Below are 23106 nucleotides of genomic sequence, written 5' to 3'. Positions count from 1 at the left end.
CCCGAGTGTATCCTCCTCGGCTTTCTTTCTCCACACATATCTAGTTGTGTGCCGTGTCGTTTTGGCCGCTTTTCCCTCACAGATTTGACTTACTTTGCATGATCACGTGACAATAGAAGCGATTCTATTAGCTCTGGACGAAAATAAGTGACCTTGTTTGGAATCATGTGTGTGATATTTGTCATCTAAAAGAAACTATTCACACACACACTTAATCCAGGATCCAGGAAACCGTTTCAGAAAGTTTGCCAATTACGTTCTTCATCTCTGTCCCCCACATGTTCCTTCTTCTGTTCCTGCCTCTCTTTCTCTGTGTTTGGTTTTTAGGACCCTCCCTTTCTCTCTCTTCTCCAATCCCTTTTCTCTCCCCTCCCTCCATCCTCTTTGTCAGAGCCGTGCACTCCAGCACACAGACAACTTCCCAACAAGAGCAGACCGTATCAGGTTGCCTCTAATGCCCTGAAATTCTCCCACTCCTCCCTCTGAAGAGCTCCGGATCAGGTGAACATAAGTACAACTTTGCTGTTCTGCTAAGGAAGGTGAGTTAGCTGAAAGGACATTACAAAATGTAACTTTTGCTGCTCCTCACAGTATCTTGTCTTCAAATCTATCCTGTTTACCACTTTGATCTTATCTTTTCCCTTTTTTTCCCATAGTGGCCATGCTGTAATGACTTGTACCCAGTAACCAGGTAAGAACATTAAATTTTTCTGTTTTCATCGCATTTCTTAATTTTTTTTTTTTTGTTCGCTGTTGGCGTATTTAGTTAAATGACTAAAGGTAAAAGTTTCCTTTCTGATTCATGTTTTCCAGCCACCACCACATCATTAACAAAGTTAGCACTGTCTTAAAAATTGGGCTCTACTGAAAGTCTTTTTGTTGATTTATATCTTTTGAGAAGCCATATAGCATCTTAAATGTCAAATGTTACACAAAAAAATAGTTTTAGTTTTGTTCAGATTTAGAAAAAAAAAAAAGTAAATTTCTGTGTATTATTCCCTGTGTCAGGGTTTGAAGTGTTAAGAGAGCACACAGAAAGACAAAATATGACAAGCTTCAGAACAAGCGTGGTTTGGGATAAACACAACTAATGCAGGTAACTAACTGCAGCTTATCTGCCTGTTTACCCTTTGGACACAGGTCTGTCAGGTTACAGTCATTTTCCTGACATTTCTTGGAACATTTAAAAGCCAACATCTACCACACTTCATTGTTTTAGAAGTCAAAACAATGAACTTCTAAAACATTTAAAAGTTCATTTATTTAACAGTTATAACTTCCTGTTTCCAAAATGTCATTGTCGTGGTTCTTCTTCTGAAAGACAACGTCGTTTATTTTCCCTGCCACTTCAGGGAAATTGTTTTATCATCTCTTTGTGTTTGTGTGACTCACTCTGTGGGTTTCAGTGATTCTTTTTTTTTCTCTAATAACTGGAGCTATTTTCTTCTCTGAGTGCAGCATTGTATTCAGTCTGTACTTCTTTTTTCCAGGTACATTCAGGCGGTGCTCGCACCATGAGTTAATCACTCTGAAACTGTGACTTCTTCTTCCGATAAACATTTTCAATCTGGTTTAACCTGTGAAAATGCACCTATGTGAGAATATGTGGAGATGGCCATACAGCGGGGCAGTAGGAACGATGCTGCTGCTGCTGCTGCTGCTGGGGAGCAGCTCGGCTCAGGGCGATTCTGCACAGCTCAGCTGTCCAGCGGCCGAAGTCACTCAGAACATCACCCAACCTCAGTACAACGGCGTATTAAACAAGAACACCGATGTGGTGTCTTTGGTGCCATTCGTCCACTCCTTTCTTTACAAGATCCAGCCTCACCCTTTTCCTGAACGTAAGTGAATCTGCTGTTGTCTTCTTGCTCCTCCAACTAAGAGTTTGCTTAGGACACACATAGATGTCCTGCTGCCAGCTTATGGACTAGCCACAATAAAATAGTCAGTTTTTATTGGTTTCCACTTGCTTGGGCAAGCTTTACCTGTGGGGGGAGGAACTGGGACACCACATCAATCTCCTCACATAAACATCACAGAGGTAGTTAACCAGTGAGTAAATGGGATTTCTCGAAATTTGCCCAGTCAATCATTAACTTTTGTGTGCTGTCTTGACGTTAGATCTTTTGTTTCCTTGATCCTTCCAGGCCCTTGACATTTATTGAAGTTGCCCTGTAAAGCAGTCTCTGTTCCACTCATTCTTCCATATTGATTTCAGATAAGAGTCAAAAATCAGTCTGACAGTACAAGCTCATAGTTGACCCAATTGCTATTGATGTGTCGAGTACGATTTAAGCAAAAGCCACTTGCTATTTAGAAAACCCAAAACCATACCAGTTAAACAAATGCGTAACAGAACACCGCCTTCCATCTGCCTGTGACAAAAAGCTAATTATTTACTGACTTTTTCAAGTTTGTATGTGCCTCACTTTGATCACAATCCCCTGCACCGCAGGTTAGAAATGTATAACTGCGTGTACGTGGAAGAATAGGGGATTATATTTATAGCATGCTGCTTTCTGATGTCACACAGATGGTAAATGAAACATACAAAGCTTGTTTGATCAGCACCTGAGCATTTCTTCTCAGTTACCAGCACTGGCTTTTGTTGTCAACTAAATCCACAATACTAGGGTTTAGAGGTAACATTAATGACTGGCTTTGTATTGTGTTATCTCCCACTGAAGGCCGATCCGTCTCCTAGTAACCACAAGATGTCGGTGTCAGATTTCCACTCATACAATGTGAAATTTTTAAGATGTTTTATAAAGGATAGGACACTCTGTTCCTGTGGCCAGGATTTTTATACAGAGCTGACCAGACTAGAGAGGCAGGAAGCATGAAACATCAAATCAGTGTTCTTTGGAAATGCCTCACATTTATTCTTAAATTTCAGAAACACAAAGCCACTTTGTCTCTCATTTCTTCCCAGGCTTATTTCTGGAAATAATTAAGGATCCTCAGCAGGTGCAGTCAAACAAAGAGCTGATGACTGAAGTAAGTAAATGTGCTTGAATTTGAAATGTACACAATTTGGAAAATAAATATCTGACGCGTCAACCTTTTTCTCATAAAGTGTATTTTGAATAAGAAATAGATTTCCATAATCTCATTTCATGCCAATGAGGCTATTGGCATGAAATTCACAGCAGTTGCTGGTAAATATCCAAGTAATGCCCACATGTGTTGAAATCAAAACAAGTCCATTAACTAAGTTATGATGTAGACTGGCACAGGGATTATGTACTGAACACTATAGCAGTAATAAGTAGTAAGTAAAAAAGCCTTTTTTTGTGAACTCGTGAGCTAAGCTCTTCAAGTGGGACTTAGACCCCCGTTTCTGCTTCAAATGTCTTGAAATCTTGAAGATTCCAGGAGTTTCCGCTATGCTTTGTGAACTTTAGCTCTTTTAATAGATTTTCTATTGCATTCAAGTGAGGTGACTGACTGGGGCTTTCCAGAACTTCTTCTCCAGGGTTTAATTTTCTGTGTGTCTAGGATTATTGTCTTGGTGAAAAATCCACCATTGAAATGAAATTTTCACACCAGAGTGTTCTAGGCTCCAGACTTCACTGTTTTTGGCTTGGTGTTTTTAGAGTGATGTGCAAACACATTCCTGGTCCGAACATTGAGTTTGCATTGAAACAGAGAGTTCAATTTTGGTCTAATTTTATCAGATTATGTTCTCTAACTAAGCATGTGATTCTTGCAGAGCTTTTCAATAAAGCAAAGTTAAATTTTGCTTTCCCTTCAGCAGTTGAGTCTTAAGCAGTGGTGGATGGCAGATAGAAATCGAGTGCCTAACTTACTGTTGACGTGGAAAAATGTAACCTGCTAACTGCAGATCTTTCTGAGCTCTCTTGTTAGGAGTCGTTGGCTCTGGAGAAACTTTTCTGAGTTTATGTTAGAAATCTAGTGAGGAGAACCTGGCCATGACTGCTTCAGACAGTTACATTAAATAATTTCCACTTCCAGATTATGGCCTCAACATTGCTCACTAAAGCTGGACATTTAGAAAGACTTTCATAAGCAAGACAGCATGTCAGTATGTTTTGCGTCATGAAATGTTGCACAAGTTAACTGCTTTTACTCACCATCACACACTTCTAGTAAAATGCTGTGGACATGAAATATCACAGTTTCTAGGCCATCAGTTAGGACCAAGCCATCTAACTTTAATTTGCTCTGAATGGGGTCAGGATTAGTTTCTAATTACTGACAGATTTCAGCTAGTTCCTTAGATTTTATGTCTTTTTCCAGTTTCTTTCTTCATGTGCTCAGTGTTTATTGGATTGTTGAGCTAAGAGTCTGTGACTGTTGAACATTGGAAAAAAGCCCGAATGCTCTGAAGACTGCTAAGACTGCCATCCTCATGGTTGTAATATGTCAAAACATTAAAGAGAGAACTTGTTTGTTGGTGTCTCACTGGGATCTGACATCATATGAGGCCACAAAGACCTAATTATCGCATGTGCTTTTGCATTCAGATCCTCACGTATGAAGTGGGTTTCCTAGTGTGCATCGCCATTGGCATCTTGTACATTGTCCTGATGCCCATAATTGGTTTCTTCGTGGCTTGCTGTCGCTGCTGTGGCAACTGTGGGGGGAAGATGTACCAGAAGCAGACATCCTCCACCAACTCTCTCAGAAGAACTCTCTGCTTCAGCCTATTTGCAATTACAATCATTATCCTGTGAGTATGCGTATGTGTGTGTATGTGTGTTTTCAAGAGACATAATGAGAAGTTCATTCAAATGTGTGCAGCTCACTGCATGTGTGCGTCTCTTGGGTAAACTGTCTATTCATTAAGCAAATTTATCTGTTTGTACATTCATGTGCTGTTTTTGAACTTTCTCTGTTTCTCATTGCAGTGCTGGTAACATTTGCATGTTCAGAAGCAACGAAGATCTTAAAGAGAGTGTGAACCAGAGTCCGTTGCAGCTTAGCAATGCATTAGGTGACATGCACAGCTTCCTGTTGTCTGTGCCACAAGTAAGTGAAAATATATGCAGGTCAAAGCGTTGACAGCTGGCAGTTTGGCAGTCGTTATCAGCTCATCTTTTTTTATTCAAACTGCTTTTAAACCATGAATGATACAGTTTTGCTTGGTCAAAAAAATTCCCATGGGGAAGTTCTGCCATTAATATTCAAGAAGCTGACATGTACTACACAGACATGTAAAAGTCTCCACACCCATTGATCAATGCTACTTTTTGTCTCATAACAAACAGACATTTACTATATTTTATTTCCTTTATGTTTATGTGGTAGATCAACACAAATAGTGCATTATTATGAACTGAATGTAAAATGATACATATTTATCAGATTTTTTTTAATGAATAGTACTTCAGTTACTCCCATGCCAGTAATTGGAGTAATCACCCTTTGTCCACCATTGGACATCACCCATAGAGGAGCAACTGCAAATTAAGTATTTAACTTGTCGAGAAAGCTGATTCTTTTGACTCAGGAAGGGACAATACAAATGCACACCACACTTTTCAGATTTTCAACCGAAAGAAATTCAAACATTTTTATGTATTGTATTTCTTTCACTTCAAAATTATGCCTCTACCACATGAAATCCCACTAAATAGTACAATTGATCAACTTCCAGGCAATGTGGATTAAATAAAAAAAAAAAATCCTTACATCTGTCAACTGAGTTAGATCCAGTTCTTTATTTTTGCAGTGTCAGTATGCTCATGTGAAGAGAACAGGATGGTACCTGGCTTAGAGATATTATAAACTTATGTGATTTATTGGACTGCATATTACTGTTTAACCCATAAGTACGCACTTCAGCTGTTTAATTTTCCGTTGTTTGACTTCAGCAAGTGAATAATGTGGTGAATGAGAGCTACAGAACTGTGGAGGAGATCACCAGGAACTTAGACGGTAAGAACAGGGAACTAAAACGACTAAAACAGAGGAACCACTGTATTGCCTCAACTGTCACAAACTGATTTGTTTGGGTGTTGCAGACATCGGACGCCAGTTGGGGGAGAAAATCCAGCAGCGCTTTAGAGGAACTCTCGACCCAGCTCTGCAGTCGGTCAAACTTCTACACAATGGTATGAGTTCCACGCCTGACCAGGTCTGGGCCATGAGCGCATGCAAATGCGTTCTGTCATTTGATGTTTGCAAATGAACATCTCTGCTTCCTGCTCCACATGGCGTTAAAATGTTTTTGTACATGCTGCGCATTTTACTTTTCTGATCAGACGTTTTAATCGGCAGTTTTAGGAATAAAAAGTTACATAATACAGAGCCAAGTACAGACAAGTCAGCTGCTCCCACTGAACTATAAACCGAGTAGTCAAGAAGGCTCCTGACTGAGCCTTTGTGTGGAGCAGTTGTTTTGTTGTAGTTCGACAAAGAGGCGATTTCAGTGCAGAGTATACTTGATCTCATTGTACTGCTTCTGATTCCTATAACATTGAATGTTTGGGCTCTTTGGGAAGAAGAGCTTCCCAACGAGGACTTTGGGAACAACTTTGGGATGTCCTTCCCAAGGAAGAAGAGCTTTTTGGCTGTAACCACATGACCACTTTAATGTGTAAAATGGTTGCACATTAATGTTAATGTGTAACCACTTTAATGTGTGATTGCACATTAAAGTGGGAGCAATATTTCATATTTGCATCTTCTATGGCTGGAAGCTAAGGCGTCATCCTTCTTCTACGTCCTTAGTGACCATGAAGTCTGCTTTACGGTTTACAAGAAATAGAAACCTGATATGCAAGCATTCCTGTGCGTGGGCATTTTTTTTTTATGATCAGATTTTATCCTCAGGTGTAAAACTGAACAACGTAATTGTAGAAGTAATTGTAGCGCTCTGCAAGTACAGGGTTCAAGCCATTTACACAACTCATTGGAAAGTTTGTCACTTTTCTACAATAAGCTTAAAATTGCCTTTCCAAGCAAAATGTACATGATGTCATTTATTGACAGCTCTGGTAAATGTACATAAGGGCTGAAGGTAAATTCATCTTTGTTGTGGAAACTTAATCTCACACACTCCAAAAAAAAAATCCAACTTATCGTTTGAGTACATTTATTGACTGTGGGAAAGAAAATGTCTTTTTTTTCAGCTAAGATTTAATGTTTTAAGTTAATCTGAATACCTAGGAGAATTACTTTAGTAATTCTTGACTCCGTGGTTCCCTATATGACATTAAAAACCCAAAAAAAAGCCACTTTTCAAAGTAGGAAAAACAAGAGAACATACCATTACCAAGGGCAGATGTAAGCTGATCATAAGTTTTGAAGTGACTACAAGTGACTACTTGCCTAAACTTGCCCATATCTACATGGGGAACAAAAATAGAGAAAGTTTCCACACACATTGAGCAAGATGTGCTGGATGTGGTGCTGGCCATTTTTCCCCTTCACCATTTTGTAGTTTTGTAGTTTCAGTCTTTTTCTATGCAGCTTCATTCAGGATGACAACAGGATGTCATTTCTGCTAAGAGTACAGTTTGATCAGAGGATCAGAACTAAAATGAACAAAATATTCCACCAAATCTTCAGAAAATAATGCAGTATTACAGTAAATTGTACATGAAACTTGAACATTTTGTGGCGATTTATCCTCATAATTCATAAAAATGCCTACAAACAAGAAAAAGTGACACCCAATGGTGTAAGTAAATGGGTATAAAGAAGACATAGGAAGGGACAATATGTTAATGAGAATTGCTGCTTAAGATGTTTGTACAACTAAAGCCAAGGGAGCTAAAAACAATCTCCAGAGCTCGTGTATTTTATTGCTTTTACAAGTCTTTACCAGGAGTGCCACCTAACTGTGAACTGGTTTGTAGTTATTTGTTTTCCACGGTGACACCTTGTGTAGAAAACCCTTTATAGAAGTTACTAGAATTAATGAAAATTAGTTTCTAGATCAAAGCCTGTTAAAAACACAAAGGTCTGTAAAGAGTGTTTAAAATGATCACTGATTAGTGGCTTATTTGTGTGTGTGTGTGTGTGTGTATTTTTTGTTTGTTTGTTTGAATGTGCAGATTGTTTGACCACCAAAGACCAACTTGACCAGTTGAACTCATCACTAGCCCAACTGCAGTCCAGCATAGACCGTACTCAGGCCAACATCAGCGTTGTCAGAGATCGGCTTACTCAGACGCTGTCCAGACCAGAATGCAAAGGATGTCACAACCTAACAGCAGACGTGAAGAAACTAACGCTAAACATCACCATTTCTGTAAGTGCTGGTTTTCTGTAGCCTAAAATATAACATGAATCATTCTTGTTTGATTTATTTATTTTCCTGTTGAATGGATGAGTTCTGGGTTCCCAGAATGCCTGCCTGCACGACAAGGACACATGAGGCGCTGAACATCCAGTTCTGTTAGCTGAAGTGTTTTATGGAAGAGATGAGTCAGGGCTGATTGCTCAGTTTACATAATACTCAGATTCTGTCCCTAAGCATATTGTCATGAATAAAGAGGAGAAATGGTTTCTGCAGTCACACTATGTTTGACGCAGGCTGAGACGCTCACCGGAATGATGAATCTTTCTGTGGTTTTGTCTGAATGATGAATTTCTCCTCCTCCACTTTTTTCCCTCCTCCTAAAATAGTCAATCCGTGTCATCTTCGATCATAAGTGTTAGGTCGATTTATTTAAGTTTAAGATATATTTTATTTTGAGAAGAAAATGAACACGTACAAAATTGATGGTACACTTTGAAAATCATTCGTTGATTGACCTTGCCGTTTCTTGGTAACTTCAGTCTTTTTTTTTTTGCACTCTGCTGCCCTCCTCTGTTGCTTCAAGTTACAACATGTTGGAAACTCTTCAGCAGCTTATGTGTGTGTTTTATTTTGCTTTTTTCACAGACTGCCAGCCTGAATAAGTTTCAGTCTGCAGTGAATGAAGTCATTAAAGCTGATCTCCTGTCTGAAATAAGTGAGGTCAGTGGGAACTGTAAACAAATAAAACAGATTTCAACTGAAAAATGATGACGTTATTATACATGCTTTCTGTGCCATAAAGAACTGGTTTGTTTAGTTTTTTTTTTTTGGTGTAGACATGTTTAATTGTCAGTGTAAACAGTACTATTTTTATACAACAGTCAGCATCATTTCCTCTTCCAGCAAAGGGAAATGACACGGGTACCATCATCTGTCGTAGACGCATCAGAGCTATTTGTAGAAAACTTTTTATAATTTTACAGGCGGAGAAGTTTTTCAACACCATTCCTGAGACGGTGACCAATGAAACTGAGAGATTAGTTGAAAGTGAGTGAATACTAAATTTATCTCCACAAATAAAAGCTGCATAATTACTAAAAACAAAATTTTGCCTTTTTATTTCTAGCCAGCAAAAAGCAGCTGAGCAGCATAAAAAAACAGGTTATGCCGATTACCCAGGACCTCCCCCTTTCAGCTTTGGATGATGCGTCAAAGACTATAATCAAGCTCCAGAGTGACATTAACACGTACTTCCCTGAAGAGAAAGCATTAGAGAATATTAGGTATAAACGATGGAAGTTCAATGTATGCAATAAATAAAAAAATAATAATAATAAAAAAAGAAACAAAGCAAAACTTTCCTAATTACTGTAACATTATTTTGTTAGATGGAGTGTGTGTCTGGCCCTGTGCTTTGTGATCCTCCTGGTGGTGGTCTGCAACATCCTGGGTCTGATTTTAGGCCCTCTGGGTCTCTCTCCCAAGGTGAACCCCATCAACCGCTCCATGACCTCAAACTGTGGAGGCATCTTCCTCATGATGTGAGTGACGCTTGCTTGTCTACATTCATCTTTTTGGGAGCGTTTTTAAAGAGTTAAACCTGGATTTGATCACAGGAGCGCAGGGTTCAGCTTCCTGTTTTCCTGGCTGTTCATGATACTGGTGCTGGTGTTCTTCCTACTGGGTGGAAACATGTACACGCTGATTTGTCGACCATGGGACAATGGCCAGCTGCTGCAGGTAGAGATATACACAAATATATACATTTGAAATGCTTCATAATCCTTAAAGATCAAATCTGAATGCAAAATAAAAGCATAACTATTGATGACACAAAATCTTTTATATAAATATCTAGATATAAATGTTTTAACATGTGTCCATACCCTTTAGACTTTTTCTCATTTTTTTCATGTTAGAACCATCACTAGTGCATTTTCCTGGAGTTTCAACTCAAAGTAGTCTATATCAAAAGGTTGGCGCCCAGTTGTGAATCTCCTTGAATAGCTGCATCTCTTATTGGATCATTTTTATGATTCTAGTTTTTTTTTTTTTTCATATGCCAACAAAACACTGTGATAGCAAAGCGACCCAAACTATATTTCTTCTATTATACCGTACATTTGAAATGATTTGTGAGAATACAGTTTCTTTACATACCACTATTCCAAAAAAAAAAAAATACAACCAAATAATTTCAAAGAAATGTTTACCTTTTATACAGGCTTTTAAGGAATATGGAATATGCTTCTATGGATTAAAAGATTCCTGAGTCACTGTCTTTCCTGCTTACAGTTGATTGATACTCCAGGTTTATTCACAAACTTCGAATTAAGCTCGACTTTTGGACTGAAGAGCAAACTCAACTTGTCCACTGTCTACAGGTATTCATCGCCACTTCAACTCTAATGCAAACCCTCATAAACCATCCATACACAGTTTATGCATCAGTGTTTAATAATGATAGCGTGAATAGTCCTTGTGATACAGCAAAAGGCTAATGTCTGATTCATAGATTGCTATTCAGTGCTAAATTAAAGGGCTATTTCACTGTTCTTTAAACAACCTAGGCATCATTTGACCATCTCTGGTTCAAAATGCAAAATAACTTCAAAGTAAAATTTGTGATTTATGAAAGCTTTATTCACATTTTGGTATTAGAGTAAGATCAGATTAACCACCACTGATCACAGTGGTGATCAAACATGTATCTACTTGTTTGGCTTGAGTGATACTGATACAACTGATACAGTCACAGTTGTCTCATTGTCTGGCCTTTAATTTGTCAAGACGATTTGTGTGGGCGAAACTTATATTTGATGTCTGCCTTTCCAGAGAGTGTCAGAAAAACCAACCTTTGTGGACGACGATTCACTTGTATGAACTTATAGATCTTGGAAGCGCGCTCAATGTGTCTACAGTGAGTTTTGTTGACGCTATCTCGTTTTAAGCATTTTTTTTTTTTTGCCCTTTTACTTGCATGTATTAAATATCTCCTCTAATGATCTCATGCTCACAGTACACAGCCCAGATCGACAAGGAGTTTGAGAATACAAATATCACTCTGTCTTCAGTCAATATCCTGAGCCCTGACATGAAAAAGAAACTTGAAAAGACCTCTTCCAAAGCTACAGATTTCAACATTACGGCTATCACACAGCAGGTAAAGCTTATTCCCATGTAGAGTTGTTGTTATTATTATATGTATTTCTGTGCAACCGGTGACCCTTTTCTTTCTCTGACAGATGGATGACATTTTAAGAATCAATTTGAATACAACAGCGGAAAAGGTTGATAACTTGAGTCTTCAACAAGTGAGTCTCGTCACATTAAGCCTAATTTATATTGAAAAATAAAAGTTTTGCTTCTTCCATTTCTAATGTTTATTCTAACTTTCTGTCCATTTCTAGCCGACCAGAATTAAAGATGAACTTCAAACTGAGACTCTGAAACTGAGGCAAATTCAAGCCGACATAGAGATGACCATCTTTCCTCAAGTGGTGAGTGCCGGGGTTCGTCTCTAATGATACCTGTTCGCATTCTGCCACCCACTCATATGGGCATTTCGCTTGTATTAACGAGACGACCACTGCTTTCTGCGCCACAGATAAACCTCAAATCATCCATCAGGAACCTTCAGTCCTCTTCAGAAAAAATCAACGTGAGTGCATTGACCAACATCTAGATCTGCAGAAAGCAGAAATCTTTCATTAATTCTCCTCTGCGCTTCATTCTTGGTTTCATTCGATTCTCTCCGGCCCTTTCAGAGATCAGTGGCGGAGGTGCTGAGGAGCACTCAAGCAGCACAAGACTTTCTCAACACAAATACGACACAGATTGTAAAGACCGTGAGTAGAGCCGCGAGTCACATGAGTTTGAAGAAATGTGCTCCATGTGGTCTGTTAATGCCTGAGGTCATTTAGGAAGTGGGGAAGAGGAAAGTGGGAGGGCCATGGATTACTTATTATGGGTGTGTGGAGTGGAAACAGTGTGTTTGTTGGTTCCATATCCGCAGACCATTTGGTGTGCTGCTGAATTGATCTTGAGCTATCCACTTATGTTGTAGCAAAGCACTATTTATGTAGATTTTGTTCCTAACAGTATACATTTGAGCACTTTGGAATTTAGAAGTGTCTTTTGCACAGTTACAGTAAAATCAGGATGGATGAGATACTTTTTGCCTTCAAGTGACCATCTTCTTTTTTATTTTTCCTCACCTTTTGATTGCCTGACCATCTCGGGCTGAAAGTTAAATGCTCAAACTACAGCCTGTTAGTGACCTCAAGTGGTCAAATACCATTTTGGTTCACCTGGTCTGGCATTCTGTGGTTAGTGACATCATTATGGAGTCATCATTGCAACAATTATTTATACATGTTTACATTTCTGGTCATAATCATGCCTCAGAATAGTTCCAATATGTTTAAAATGGCATTTGACTGGCTAAGCTGGAGATCAAATTGTATATGTTATGCACAGAAAGGCAGTTATTTACTAAATGCTGCATAATTAATATGCCATCATATATGATGGTGGTGTAAATGTCCAGAAGTGTAATGTAGTTCAAATCAATCTCAGACCTAAACTGGAACCAAATCTGGAACAGATTAACATTTATTGAAACCTTTGCCTTTGTTTATTGTTCATGATGCACCCTTTAATACAACATTTGTGTAGCGCTTCAAATTACTACTTAAATAATTTTTTTGCAACTTTTAAATGAAGAGCTTCATGTTGAATTTGTCATATTTAACCCCAAAGGTACTTTTAATTTCTAAACAAAAGTCAAATCAGTCCTGTCGCTGAAAAAAAAGGGGCCATCTCACAGATTTTTATTAGAATTCATGTTATTTCTCTATTTTGGACAAGTAAAATTCATGGAGTCTAACCAATTTTTTTTTCCCCCCAAATCCTAGGAAAGTAGGAGGTTTCTAAATTGCCAGCTGGATTACGTCAGTGCTTATACTGACTGGGCCAAGACTATGGTAAAAGAAACTCTTCAGATCTTTTATTGGCAAATGAATGCATTGTGTTTGTAAAGTGTTTTTTGAGCTGCGTTCAATTTCCCTCAGATCACCCAGCATGTCGGCCGCTGCGGGCCTGTTGCCGGGGTTGTAGACACCGTTGACACTATCGTTTGTGATAACATGGTGGAGGCTTTGGTGAGGAGAACAAACTTCTTCCTAATTTATTCTTTATTCTTGAGACTACTTGTTATTTTCTAGTTTCTTAAATGTTTTTTTTTTTTTTTTTTAGAATGCGTTCTGGTTCAGTCTGGGCTGGTGCCTGGTGTTCTTCATTCCCAGCATTATATTTTCCATGAAGCTAGCAAAGTACTACAGGAGGATGAGATACTCTGATGTTTTTGAGTAAGTAGCGGAAAATGTGTAGGGGATTTGTGTGACTGAATCAGGCTGAATTTGCTTATTAATTTCTCTGTCTTCAGAAATCACATCGTTATGAACCACATCCCTCGGGCTCAGATGAAAATCACCTGAGGATGCGACGGCACGTGCGTGGGGCAGATTTAAAGGTCTGCAGGCACAAGTGTTGTGTTTGAGAAAATCAAAGCACATGGGACACCACAGCACAGATGTGGCACATTGTCACTTGGGTAAAACAACAGAAAAAGAAAGAGTTAGAACTAACATATCTACTTGAATATTTTGTAAGTTTTGGTTTTTACTATAGCGTGGAGAGGGAAACCTGACCACAGTGTGTATGGTACATTTCACATAGCCCATGTTTCCCTTTTAAAGCCATCTAGAGGGATTCTGATGATATACGAGAACCTCAAAGAATGTTGTTTTTTTTTTATTTCCTGGCTGAAATCAGCCTCATCAGGCATATTTCTTGTTTCTAGTTGATTACATCTGTATATATGTTGACGCACAGTTCTACGTTTTAACATTATTTGTGGTTTAGCAGCTTGTTGACAATGGGAAACACATTTTATTTTTGACTGAATTTCTATTTTCATTTGCACTAATGTTGGGAACAAATGTTTTCTGGGTTCAGTGTACTTAGTTGACTTGCAAATAGTTTTACCCATATCATTGCTGCTGTTTACTTACTTTACAATGTCATTAAATTTCTTTCTTTTTTTTTTTTTATCGTGAGTAGTAATTTCTTTTGAATAATGTTAGGTATGTTTGATTGGTGTTGATTATTGTTCTTTGTTCTGCAGAGTAAATTCTGTTCTTTTGTTGTGCAGCACTTTATGCCATTTGATTGTGATTTTTTATAAAGGGTTGAAACATTTCTGTCAGCTGTTTTCCATACAGTGAATAAAAAAGACACTAATCAATCATAATATTTTGTGCAATTTTATTATGATGGTTTCTATCTTGATCAAAAAGCAGAAAAGTGTTTTTCATGGTGCAAATGGCTAGAGGTAATTTTTGCAAGGCACATGAACTTTTATCCCCCTGCTACGTTGAGAAGAGTGAATAATCTTTTGCATTAATGTGCTACAACAAAAATGGGACAAATATTCTTTAAATTTGATTAAACACGACTTGTTACAGAAAACAGATGCTCTGCCTCTCCACTGTGACGTCTACCATGCACGGCTCTCATATTAGAACGACCATGCAAGAAGCTCAATATGGTGCTTCCTTTCTGTTCTAAACTTTTAGTTTTTTTTATGTTTCACAACCAACCGCAATCTACACATCATGCACCATTATGACAAGGTAATGGCCCATATTAAAGCTGCTGGTTGCTGCTGTAATTTACACTCAGAAAATCAGAAGCCATAACTTCAAAATCAGGACTATGGACTCACAGCTTCGGGCCAGTTTTTGCATTCTGTTGGCACTCTAACAGTGTTTTCTTTAGTGTTGCCGGGGATTTTGTTTTTGTGATAGAAGCTAAGAAAGAAAAAAATACCTTTACCATGAGTTATTCCTACAAACAGAATGTGTTCTGGAGAACTGAGGCTAAAATGACACTTTTCAAACACTGTTTGCAAAAGAAAACTTAAGACTTGGGCAGAAGTTCACCTTCCAGTAGGACCATGACCCTAAGCATAATACCAGAGCCGCAAGACCTAAAAATCGACACCCTCCATTCAGTCTTACTGAACTTGATCCAAATTACAAAGAAAAATGGACAAAATCAGTTTAAAGATGTGCAAAGTTATTGGAAACAGAGTAATAGTTGTGCATTTATATTTGCTTTTTCTATTGTTAATAGATTCCTAGGAATTCATTGAAGTCTGTAGATGTAAAGTGACAAGATGGGGGGGGGGGGAAAGCCATATTTAATCCACATTTTAAAAAATAAGTTAAACTTGGAAGTCATTTGCTTGGCTCATAAAAACTTTTTGATATTTATGTAAATAAATGTTTTAGTCTTTTGATTTAGGAAAATTAACATCAAAGTAACTAAAACCCCCCCCCCTCAATTTTAAACATGCAAGTCTGAACTCTCAGCATTGTCTTCACTAATTGTTGTCAAACCAAAAGTTTCCAAAGTTACAGCAGTATGCACATAACGTTACCCTTTAATAGAGCCGTCTCCCTCTAAAGCAATCCGTTTTCAACAACACATCTGTCACCGCTGTCCAAAACTTGTTTGCATAAGTAATGCTCTGCCAATCAAGATGGAAATGCAATAACGACCTTCGGAGGAAAAGCTCAAACTCAATTTGGAGTCAATGATCCATGATGGGGAAAAAAACAAAGCAGGAGCAGAATCGTGTCTATCAAATCTGTGGTCTGAATCAGCTAAGTCGCTTAAAATTCATCATCACCCCCTCCCCCTGAAACATTTTAGTTTCAAGGTCGATGGATCTTTGTTGCACATTGACTCGACATGTGATGAAAATGTGTTGCAACGCAGTCATCCCTCTCACGTTGCATCAATTTGTGCCGCTCTGTAGGGTGATCCAGAAGCTCGAAGACAGACAGAGGACGCGGCACCAGGGAGCAGAGAACGGGAGCCTTGTTGAGATGCACTATTGCTTAAAGCAGGCTATAATTAGGACAAGTGAATCGATGACATTACAGCACAAGCGTGACCCGAAACTGTGTAATAAGAGACGCAGGATGCCGGGGAAAAAAAAGATCACTGAGGGGGAACAAATGTCAGATCAAGTGGAAGAGGAAGAAACAATGAGGCAATATCGGCTTCTGCAGCTTTTTGCACCCAACCTTTCCTTTTCTTGCCTATTATAACTGAACCTCCTTTCTTGTGTTCTTAGAATGGAGAGGAGGAACTAGTCACACACTTTCTACGTCTGCTGCTGTGATTACATCTTCTCTCCTTCATGTGGAAGCTGACATTTAGCTGCGAGAGCCCCACAGAAGCACCCAGTGTCCCACATCTGCTCCACTTACAGTCATGGGGTCTTAAAGTGTAACTAAAAAAAAACAACAAAAAAAAAAAAACCAGGAACATGGAAACACTGCAGCTGTAAGTGGATTTGGCTGAAGCTCTGTCACCGTTTTAAGCGTATGGCCAGGTTTCAGAGTTAGTAATTCAATACTCTGGAGCTTAATGCCTTTATTTATTGTTCATAGTGAACAATTTCTGCTTTGATCTGTGAGACAGAATGTAAACAAAGGTGAACAAACCAGAAATACTTCAAATGTGTATCGTCATCAGGCTTGATCTGAGTCACGATGACTGTAAAGGCCATAACATAAAGTTTAAGTAAATGTATATTTTTCATTTTGGTGTGCAAACATTTTCTTATTTTTTGGCTTAAAATAAACAACATTCACATTTATTAGAAAATAATACTGCAAATATAGTTCACATGTAGTAATCTGCTTAGTCATCATCACACCACGACTGAATGCTGCCCTGTTTAACTTTTTTTTTTCTGTTTTGATATGAATAGCATTTTTAAATGACTTAATAAAGATGCTCTCATTCAAATCTTTACTGTTTTCAATCGTCAGAAGGAAAAGCAAAAATCATTTTTACATCCTGCAAAAATACTGTAACGTTTCATGTTCAGAGAAAATCCCGCAGGAGACAATAAAACCGACAGCGGAAACATTTATCTTTTCAAGATGCTAAAATGGTTTTCATTGCCAACAAAAACACCTCGCGTTCCCACTTTAGACAGACTGGACAAGCAAATCACTTGGTTCAGACGGGAATCTCATTTTTACTTTTAATAGCATAGAAACATATGCTGATAAATACTTTTAACTTGTTAAACTTTTTAAACTCCTCCAGTAAACATTGGCAAAAAAAAAAAAAAAAAAAAAAAAAATCAAAGTTACAATATGGATCTGAAGAAGAAATGAACATAAACAGCAGCAATAAACAGGCAGAGTTGAAGGCAAATTAGCACTGAACAACCAAGCAGGCAGTCTGAGCGGCCTGTGTGGGGGAAGTCAGGGAGTTCCCAGAGAGTCTCAGTTCACGTTCGGCACACTGATCTGAAATCAGCCCGTCGGTTCTGTCGCAAACTAAGACACCAGAGCGACGAATCCCAAGAATGTCCGAGTGACTTTAAAAATCGAGGGGGAAAGGAAAGCACACGGATGCTGGGGAGTATTCTCCCTCGGGAATATGAGGGAGCTGCTGCAGAGATGCGGCAGAAATGTGACACCGCTCTGTCAGCTGAAAGGCACCGACTGTCCTGCAGCTCTTTGAAGTCTGATTGTCACGTATAAGAGTCTCGTTGAGCCACACCCACACAGACCTTAGTAGTCTTTAAAAGTTTGGTTCAAAAATAAATAAGAATATTATGGATGTTTCCATATTTTAGTACAAAATGCAATATATATTTTTTTTAAACTAAAACACACTCTTCACCCATCCTAAATCAGAAAAGCTCAATCTCAACAGAACCGTCCGGAGTTCAGAGCAGTCAACACTGACTGGTGTGATATAAAAGTGCAAAGCCAAGAATTCAGAAAGCTTATCATCTCTAATAACATTTTCCACAGTGGTTCCAAGAAGGACAACGCATGAGATCTTACGCAAGGGACACGGAGACCGGTTTGGTCCGAACATGTCCCTCCCACGCGCGCGTACACACACACACACACGCGCACGCACGCACACGCAAACACTTGAATCTCAACAAGATTAGTGCCGAAATTTAATTTAAAGTCCAAAATGTGAGTCACTTTTACTGGGAATGTAGTCTGGAATGTCCCGTGAGTTGGGTTTAGAGGGGACAAGATGGAGCCTGGAAGGGGAAAATGGACGACACCGAAGGGAGAAACGGACTGCTGGATGTTTTGGTTGTCATGTCGGGGCAAGCCGATCAAAGCGGAGTTAATGTTTAAGCCCGTTTAATTAGTTGAATGTGAAACTAAAAGTCAGCAGTAGAACCTTGACCCCGCCTGTCTTACCTCACTTTGAGCAAACAACAACAGGAAGACGGCTCTCTCCGTTGATTACCATCTGCATGGAAGCACGCCACTCCAGTTAAAAGGACTAAAGACAATATAATACACCCCACATGTAGTTAACATGTTTTTTTGGAGCACTCTTTAAATACTGCATAGGTTAAAGTTACTCAAGTAGATGCTGTTAAGGCTTTGGAGATAAATAACACAAGAAAGGAAGGAAGCTTTAAAAATAATCCAGACTATCCCTTCAAGTCTGAATTAGTGGCATTGTTACTTATCAAGCAAATTAGTTATACTGTCTTATTACAGTCACCTATATGTCACCGTTGTAATTTAATAAGGCTGATATTAAATTCGCTGGTGCGAGAACAGTTTCATTCTCATGCAGTTAAGGTTTAAGTGATAAATAACCCTGTAGATTCTGTATTTACACTAAAAGGTCAACTGCATTATGTACACTTGAGTCTTCTGTAGTCAGTTCAGAGTTTCCAGTTGTCAGATTTGTTCTGACAACCTGCTAAAAGCCACCTCACTAGTGTCAGTTCACTGATGAACATTTAACTTATTCGTATCTTTGTGCTAAAGTACATTCAGTTCGGACATGTTTCGTTCTCTGTCAAGTTTGTTTGGGTTTATGAAAATCCACCTGGGTCTGCAGGTAGAGCGTTTGTGTTGGGAGACGATTTCAGCTCCCGCGTCTCTGTGCGAGGAGACGGAGTGTCTGCGTCGGACACGGAGCTCGGCCGAAAGGTGGCCTGGCGGGGAAGAGCCGGCGGCGGGTACAATGGCGACTGGAGGATGTCGGCGTACCGCTGGCTGGGCTTTGTCTCCCTCTGCAGAACTTTTCTCAGCAGCGGCTTCAGCTGCCCGATGGCCAGATGGCTGCTGTGGGGGTCTGCAAATGGAGCGGGGGACGGAGAGCTGCAGGGAATGTTTTTGAGCACCAGGTTGAGGATGGTGGTGACGGTGTAGTCCTCGGGGCACAGCGCCCACAGCAGGTCCAGCTCCCGGTGCTGAGACACCTCGCACAGCAGGGCGTTGAAGATCTCCTTGTTGAGCAGCGGGCTCTGTTTGCAGAACTGCTGGGCCACCTGGGTGACCCGCTCCCACTGGCGCTTCACCATGAGGATCCGCAGCGCCTGCAGGATGGCGTTGGGCCGCCCGCTGACCAGCAGCAGCTCCACCTCCAGGCCCTGCCGCTGCTCTGTGTCCGTGTCCAGGCTGGACAGGACCCACAGTGCCCGCCTGTAGAGGGGAACGTTGTTCTCCCCGCTTTCCCCGCCTCTCCCACTGGGGAAACCCCAAGAGGACGAAGCCAGGCTGAGTCCCAATGCCGCCGAGCCCTGCTGCTGCTGGGAGAGCTGCAGGAACCTCGGCAGCCAGCCGGGCTGAAAGCAAACGACTGACTGGCAGAGAAGCTCAAACACAGGCAGGGCAGCTGGGGAGGTCGTGACCTTACAGTTATTATCCCCTTTCAGGCTGGGGCTGTGCTTCGACTGCCCGTTCGTGGCGGGATGGGAGTTCGGGCAAGGAGTGAGGACCATTTTCCACACATCTGGGGCGGCCCTGCTGGACAGGGAGCCCTCCCCGTTGTGGTGCAGCTGCAGGGCAGCCTGAGCAGCGCTCCACGCCTGGCTGGGGAACATTGCGAAGATGGAGTTCAGGTAGAGCAACGCTTCGCCGTCCAGTTCGGAGGACGACAGCAGCCTCACCACTTCTTTCTCCACCAGCGTCCCACCCACTGCCTCCACCTCTTTCACACCCCCCCTCACTAAACTCCCCTTCAGCTCCTCCAGAGCCACCAGAGCCCTCAGCTCCCCCTCCAGAGAGCACATTAACTTCTCCTGCCCTGCAATATAGTCACCTCCTCCATTTTGCAGCGACTCTGTCTCCGTCCTCCTCAAGCCTGAGTTGAGGTAGTTCCTGAGAATGGAGGCCAGAGAGATGGGAGCCTGGAACCGTCCTCCCTTCTTCAGGGACTCCACGGTGAGCTGCGTGCTGCTGAGGCTCCTCTGCTGGTAGTACTTACACGCCTCCTCAAAAATGGCCTCAACCAGGACGGCTCCGGACTGATTACTCTCAGCCGGACTGAGGCCCAGGACTTTCCCCGTAGAGTCCTTATCTGCGAGCATGAAAAGTCCAGTTTCCGAGAGCAGAAAGGGAGTCCGTCTGTCAGCCTGGTTTGTGTATAACAACCCCTCTCTTTTCAACGCAATCTTTTGCAGCTCTCTGCCACAGTTCACCTCCATCAGATGCAGGGTTTTCCCGACTATTAGCGCCGCTGTGTTCACGTAAAAGCGCAGGCTGGTGTGAGTGTCTGCTTGAGGCGTGAAGTTGTCCGCCAGCTTGTACACCCGCCGCAGCATCCCGTCCTCCTGCAGGAGGTACAGCCAGCCCGTGTTGAGGAGCAGCAGCAGGCCTCCGCAGCCTGTGGGAGAAAAGCTGCAGATTTCAGGCGGCTCGAGAGCTGACAGATATCCCAAAGAGTCTGCAATCAGCCGCCTGAAGTCGGACTCCTTGGCCGAAAGCTTCTTTATCGGGGTGTTTTTGCACGTGGTGCTGATGGTGAAGGAGTCGTGGCGAGGGGACCACGTCAGGAAGAATTTGGAGATGCACAGTTGCAGCTTGGCTTTCAGGTCAGGCAGCAGATGCACGTAGTCGCCTGAGCTGATGACGGTGAATTTAGGATTATTGTGAAGGATGATTTTCAGTCCTCCCAGGTTCACAGCTCCATCCTCCACCTCACAGTCCCGCCTGCAGACGCAGTATCTCAGTTTGTCCCTGGTGGAGCTCAGGGCGGGGGAGCTCTCTGAGGCTGGACGCTCCTCACACCACACCAGGAGGCTGGAGCACACACACACCGACACCACTCTGGCCCGGGGGCTGTTGCACAGATCAGAGGTCTGCAGGAGATGCCAGCCGGTCTTGCAGTCCAGGAATTTCCAAAACTCGGCTTTCCCATTCTCATAAACAACCACCGCAACAACTCCTGTCCCCTTGCCTTTGTTATGAAGGAGATCCAAGTAGAATACATCCACTATGGAGACGCCCCCTTTGAACCACACGTCCAGCTTCTTCGGGCTGAGAGCCAGCTGGGGTCTTTCATGCTTGTCAAAAGTCATGAGACCGACCTTAGGCTGGCGGAGGAGGACATGGATGTGACGTCCATCTGGACTCACACGAACATCAGACAGTTTGATCCTGCTGGGCTCGTCCTTAGAAAAAGTTAGTAAGTCACCCAGCTTCTGGCTTCCAGCATAGTCCTTGAAATCCGACAGCTCTTCCAAAGCAAACCGCGACATATTCGCGGTTCTGTTTCGAGGAGTTCAGAGTAACTTCCTTCACCGCAGCCCTTATCAATAAGCCCGTTAGCTCTGACGGCTCATAAATCCGACCCCTGGCTCCAGCGAAGCTAGCAGAGCGGATGCTTTAGGTCCGGTGGAGGGAGTCATCTCTTTAACGGCCGAGCGGAGGGATACACAAATCCGACAGCATTACGATGCTGTAACTTCATGTCTTATGGACCAGAGCGGAGCTAAACTATTAGCTGACAGTGTAAAGGTTTGGAAGAGCAGTCTGAGGAAAGGCACTGCAGTCATTCCGATGCTATGCTAGCCCTCCTCTAACATCACGGGACTGTTAATTTCCGGATACCGAAACTGCTCTGCATAAAGAGGAGGAGCAGAACGCCGACCGTTGGACTACAAAGATTTCGCAAAGGAAAAGGAGGAATCACTCTGCTGATATATTTTTTTCTCTCGGATTTTAGATTATTTTTAATCTTAAATAAGAATTAGATATCTCAACACCGTTAATTAGATTATAATAATGAAGTGTTTGACGATAGTGCCTTGCAAGAGTGTTCATATCCCTTGACCTTTTTGTACATTTCGTCACTATGTAACCAAAAACGTAAGTATTTAATCAATCTGACAGATTAACAGGAAGTAGCACATAATTGTAAAGTGGAAGGACAATTATGCATCATTTCATCTTTTATTTTCATTTTCAAATACCTTTTGAAAAATGTGGAGTGCAGTTTATATATAGAACCATTTATCTTTTACTGGATCTAATTAGATCAAGGGTGTCAAACTCATTTTCATTTTGGCCATATCAAAAATCTGAATGTTCTGTAAGGGCTGGTTGTGCCAGAATATATTGATAAAACCAATTAAATGTAAAAGCTGCAGGAGTACCTCTTGAGGACTAGGTAGAAAACAGAATTACAGAATTAGACTCTATTTACTGGGTGACTAAGACAGTTGCCAGTGCTGAATTTTATTTAGGTGAATCACAGTAAAAAGGGCTGAATACAAATGTATCTTTTTATACAATTACAATTTTTTTTCTTGGTCTATTGTATAAAGTCACAATGAAGTACCTTAAAGGTTGTGGTTCTAATGTGATGAGATGAGAAAAATTATTAACTTAGATGGAGCTGTAGTAACTGGGTGTGAGATTTTTTTTTAGGCTATTTTTCATCAGAATATTGGTGAAGCAGAATGTAGACCAAGCCCTTTTCAAATGTGAAGGATTTCTATGTAAAAGTGTGAATATTGTTAATTTCTT

The 23106-nt window shown here is 40.9% G+C and overlaps 2 protein-coding genes across 2 annotated transcripts; one reads left to right on the top strand and one right to left on the bottom strand.

The window, feature by feature from the left end:
* The first annotated feature begins 377 nt into the window (after positions 1-377).
* prom2 (prominin 2) lies at positions 378-14525 on the top strand. The gene is made up of 25 exons (XM_014976662.2): positions 378-539; positions 657-691; positions 1491-1841; positions 2933-2997; positions 4488-4693; positions 4872-4992; positions 5838-5901; positions 5988-6077; positions 8025-8221; positions 8858-8932; positions 9196-9259; positions 9339-9495; positions 9601-9753; positions 9829-9952; positions 10508-10596; positions 11048-11132; positions 11232-11375; positions 11458-11526; positions 11623-11712; positions 11820-11873; positions 11980-12060; positions 13129-13197; positions 13285-13374; positions 13469-13581; positions 13659-14525. The coding sequence occupies exons 3-25, from the start codon at positions 1586-1588 to the stop codon at positions 13708-13710; spliced, it is 2508 nt and encodes an 835-aa protein (XP_014832148.2). The 5' UTR covers positions 378-539; positions 657-691; positions 1491-1585; the 3' UTR covers positions 13711-14525.
* Positions 14526-17087: 2562 nt separating this feature from the next.
* Positions 17088-22195, bottom strand: hps6 (HPS6 biogenesis of lysosomal organelles complex 2 subunit 3). Its single transcript, XM_014976661.2, has one exon. It carries the CDS (start codon positions 21834-21836, stop codon positions 19167-19169), a length of 2670 nt encoding a protein of 889 aa, XP_014832147.2. The 5' UTR covers positions 21837-22195; the 3' UTR covers positions 17088-19166.
* Between the last annotated feature and the right edge of the window lie 911 nt (positions 22196-23106).

This window comes from Poecilia mexicana, unplaced genomic scaffold (genome assembly GCF_051168715.1).
Source record: "Poecilia mexicana isolate PSO_F unplaced genomic scaffold, ASM5116871v1 scaffold_15, whole genome shotgun sequence".
NCBI lineage: Eukaryota > Metazoa > Chordata > Actinopteri > Cyprinodontiformes > Poeciliidae > Poecilia > Poecilia mexicana.
The sequence above is the reverse complement of the archived record's forward strand: the minus strand, read 5'-3'. Positions and strand labels throughout refer to the sequence as shown.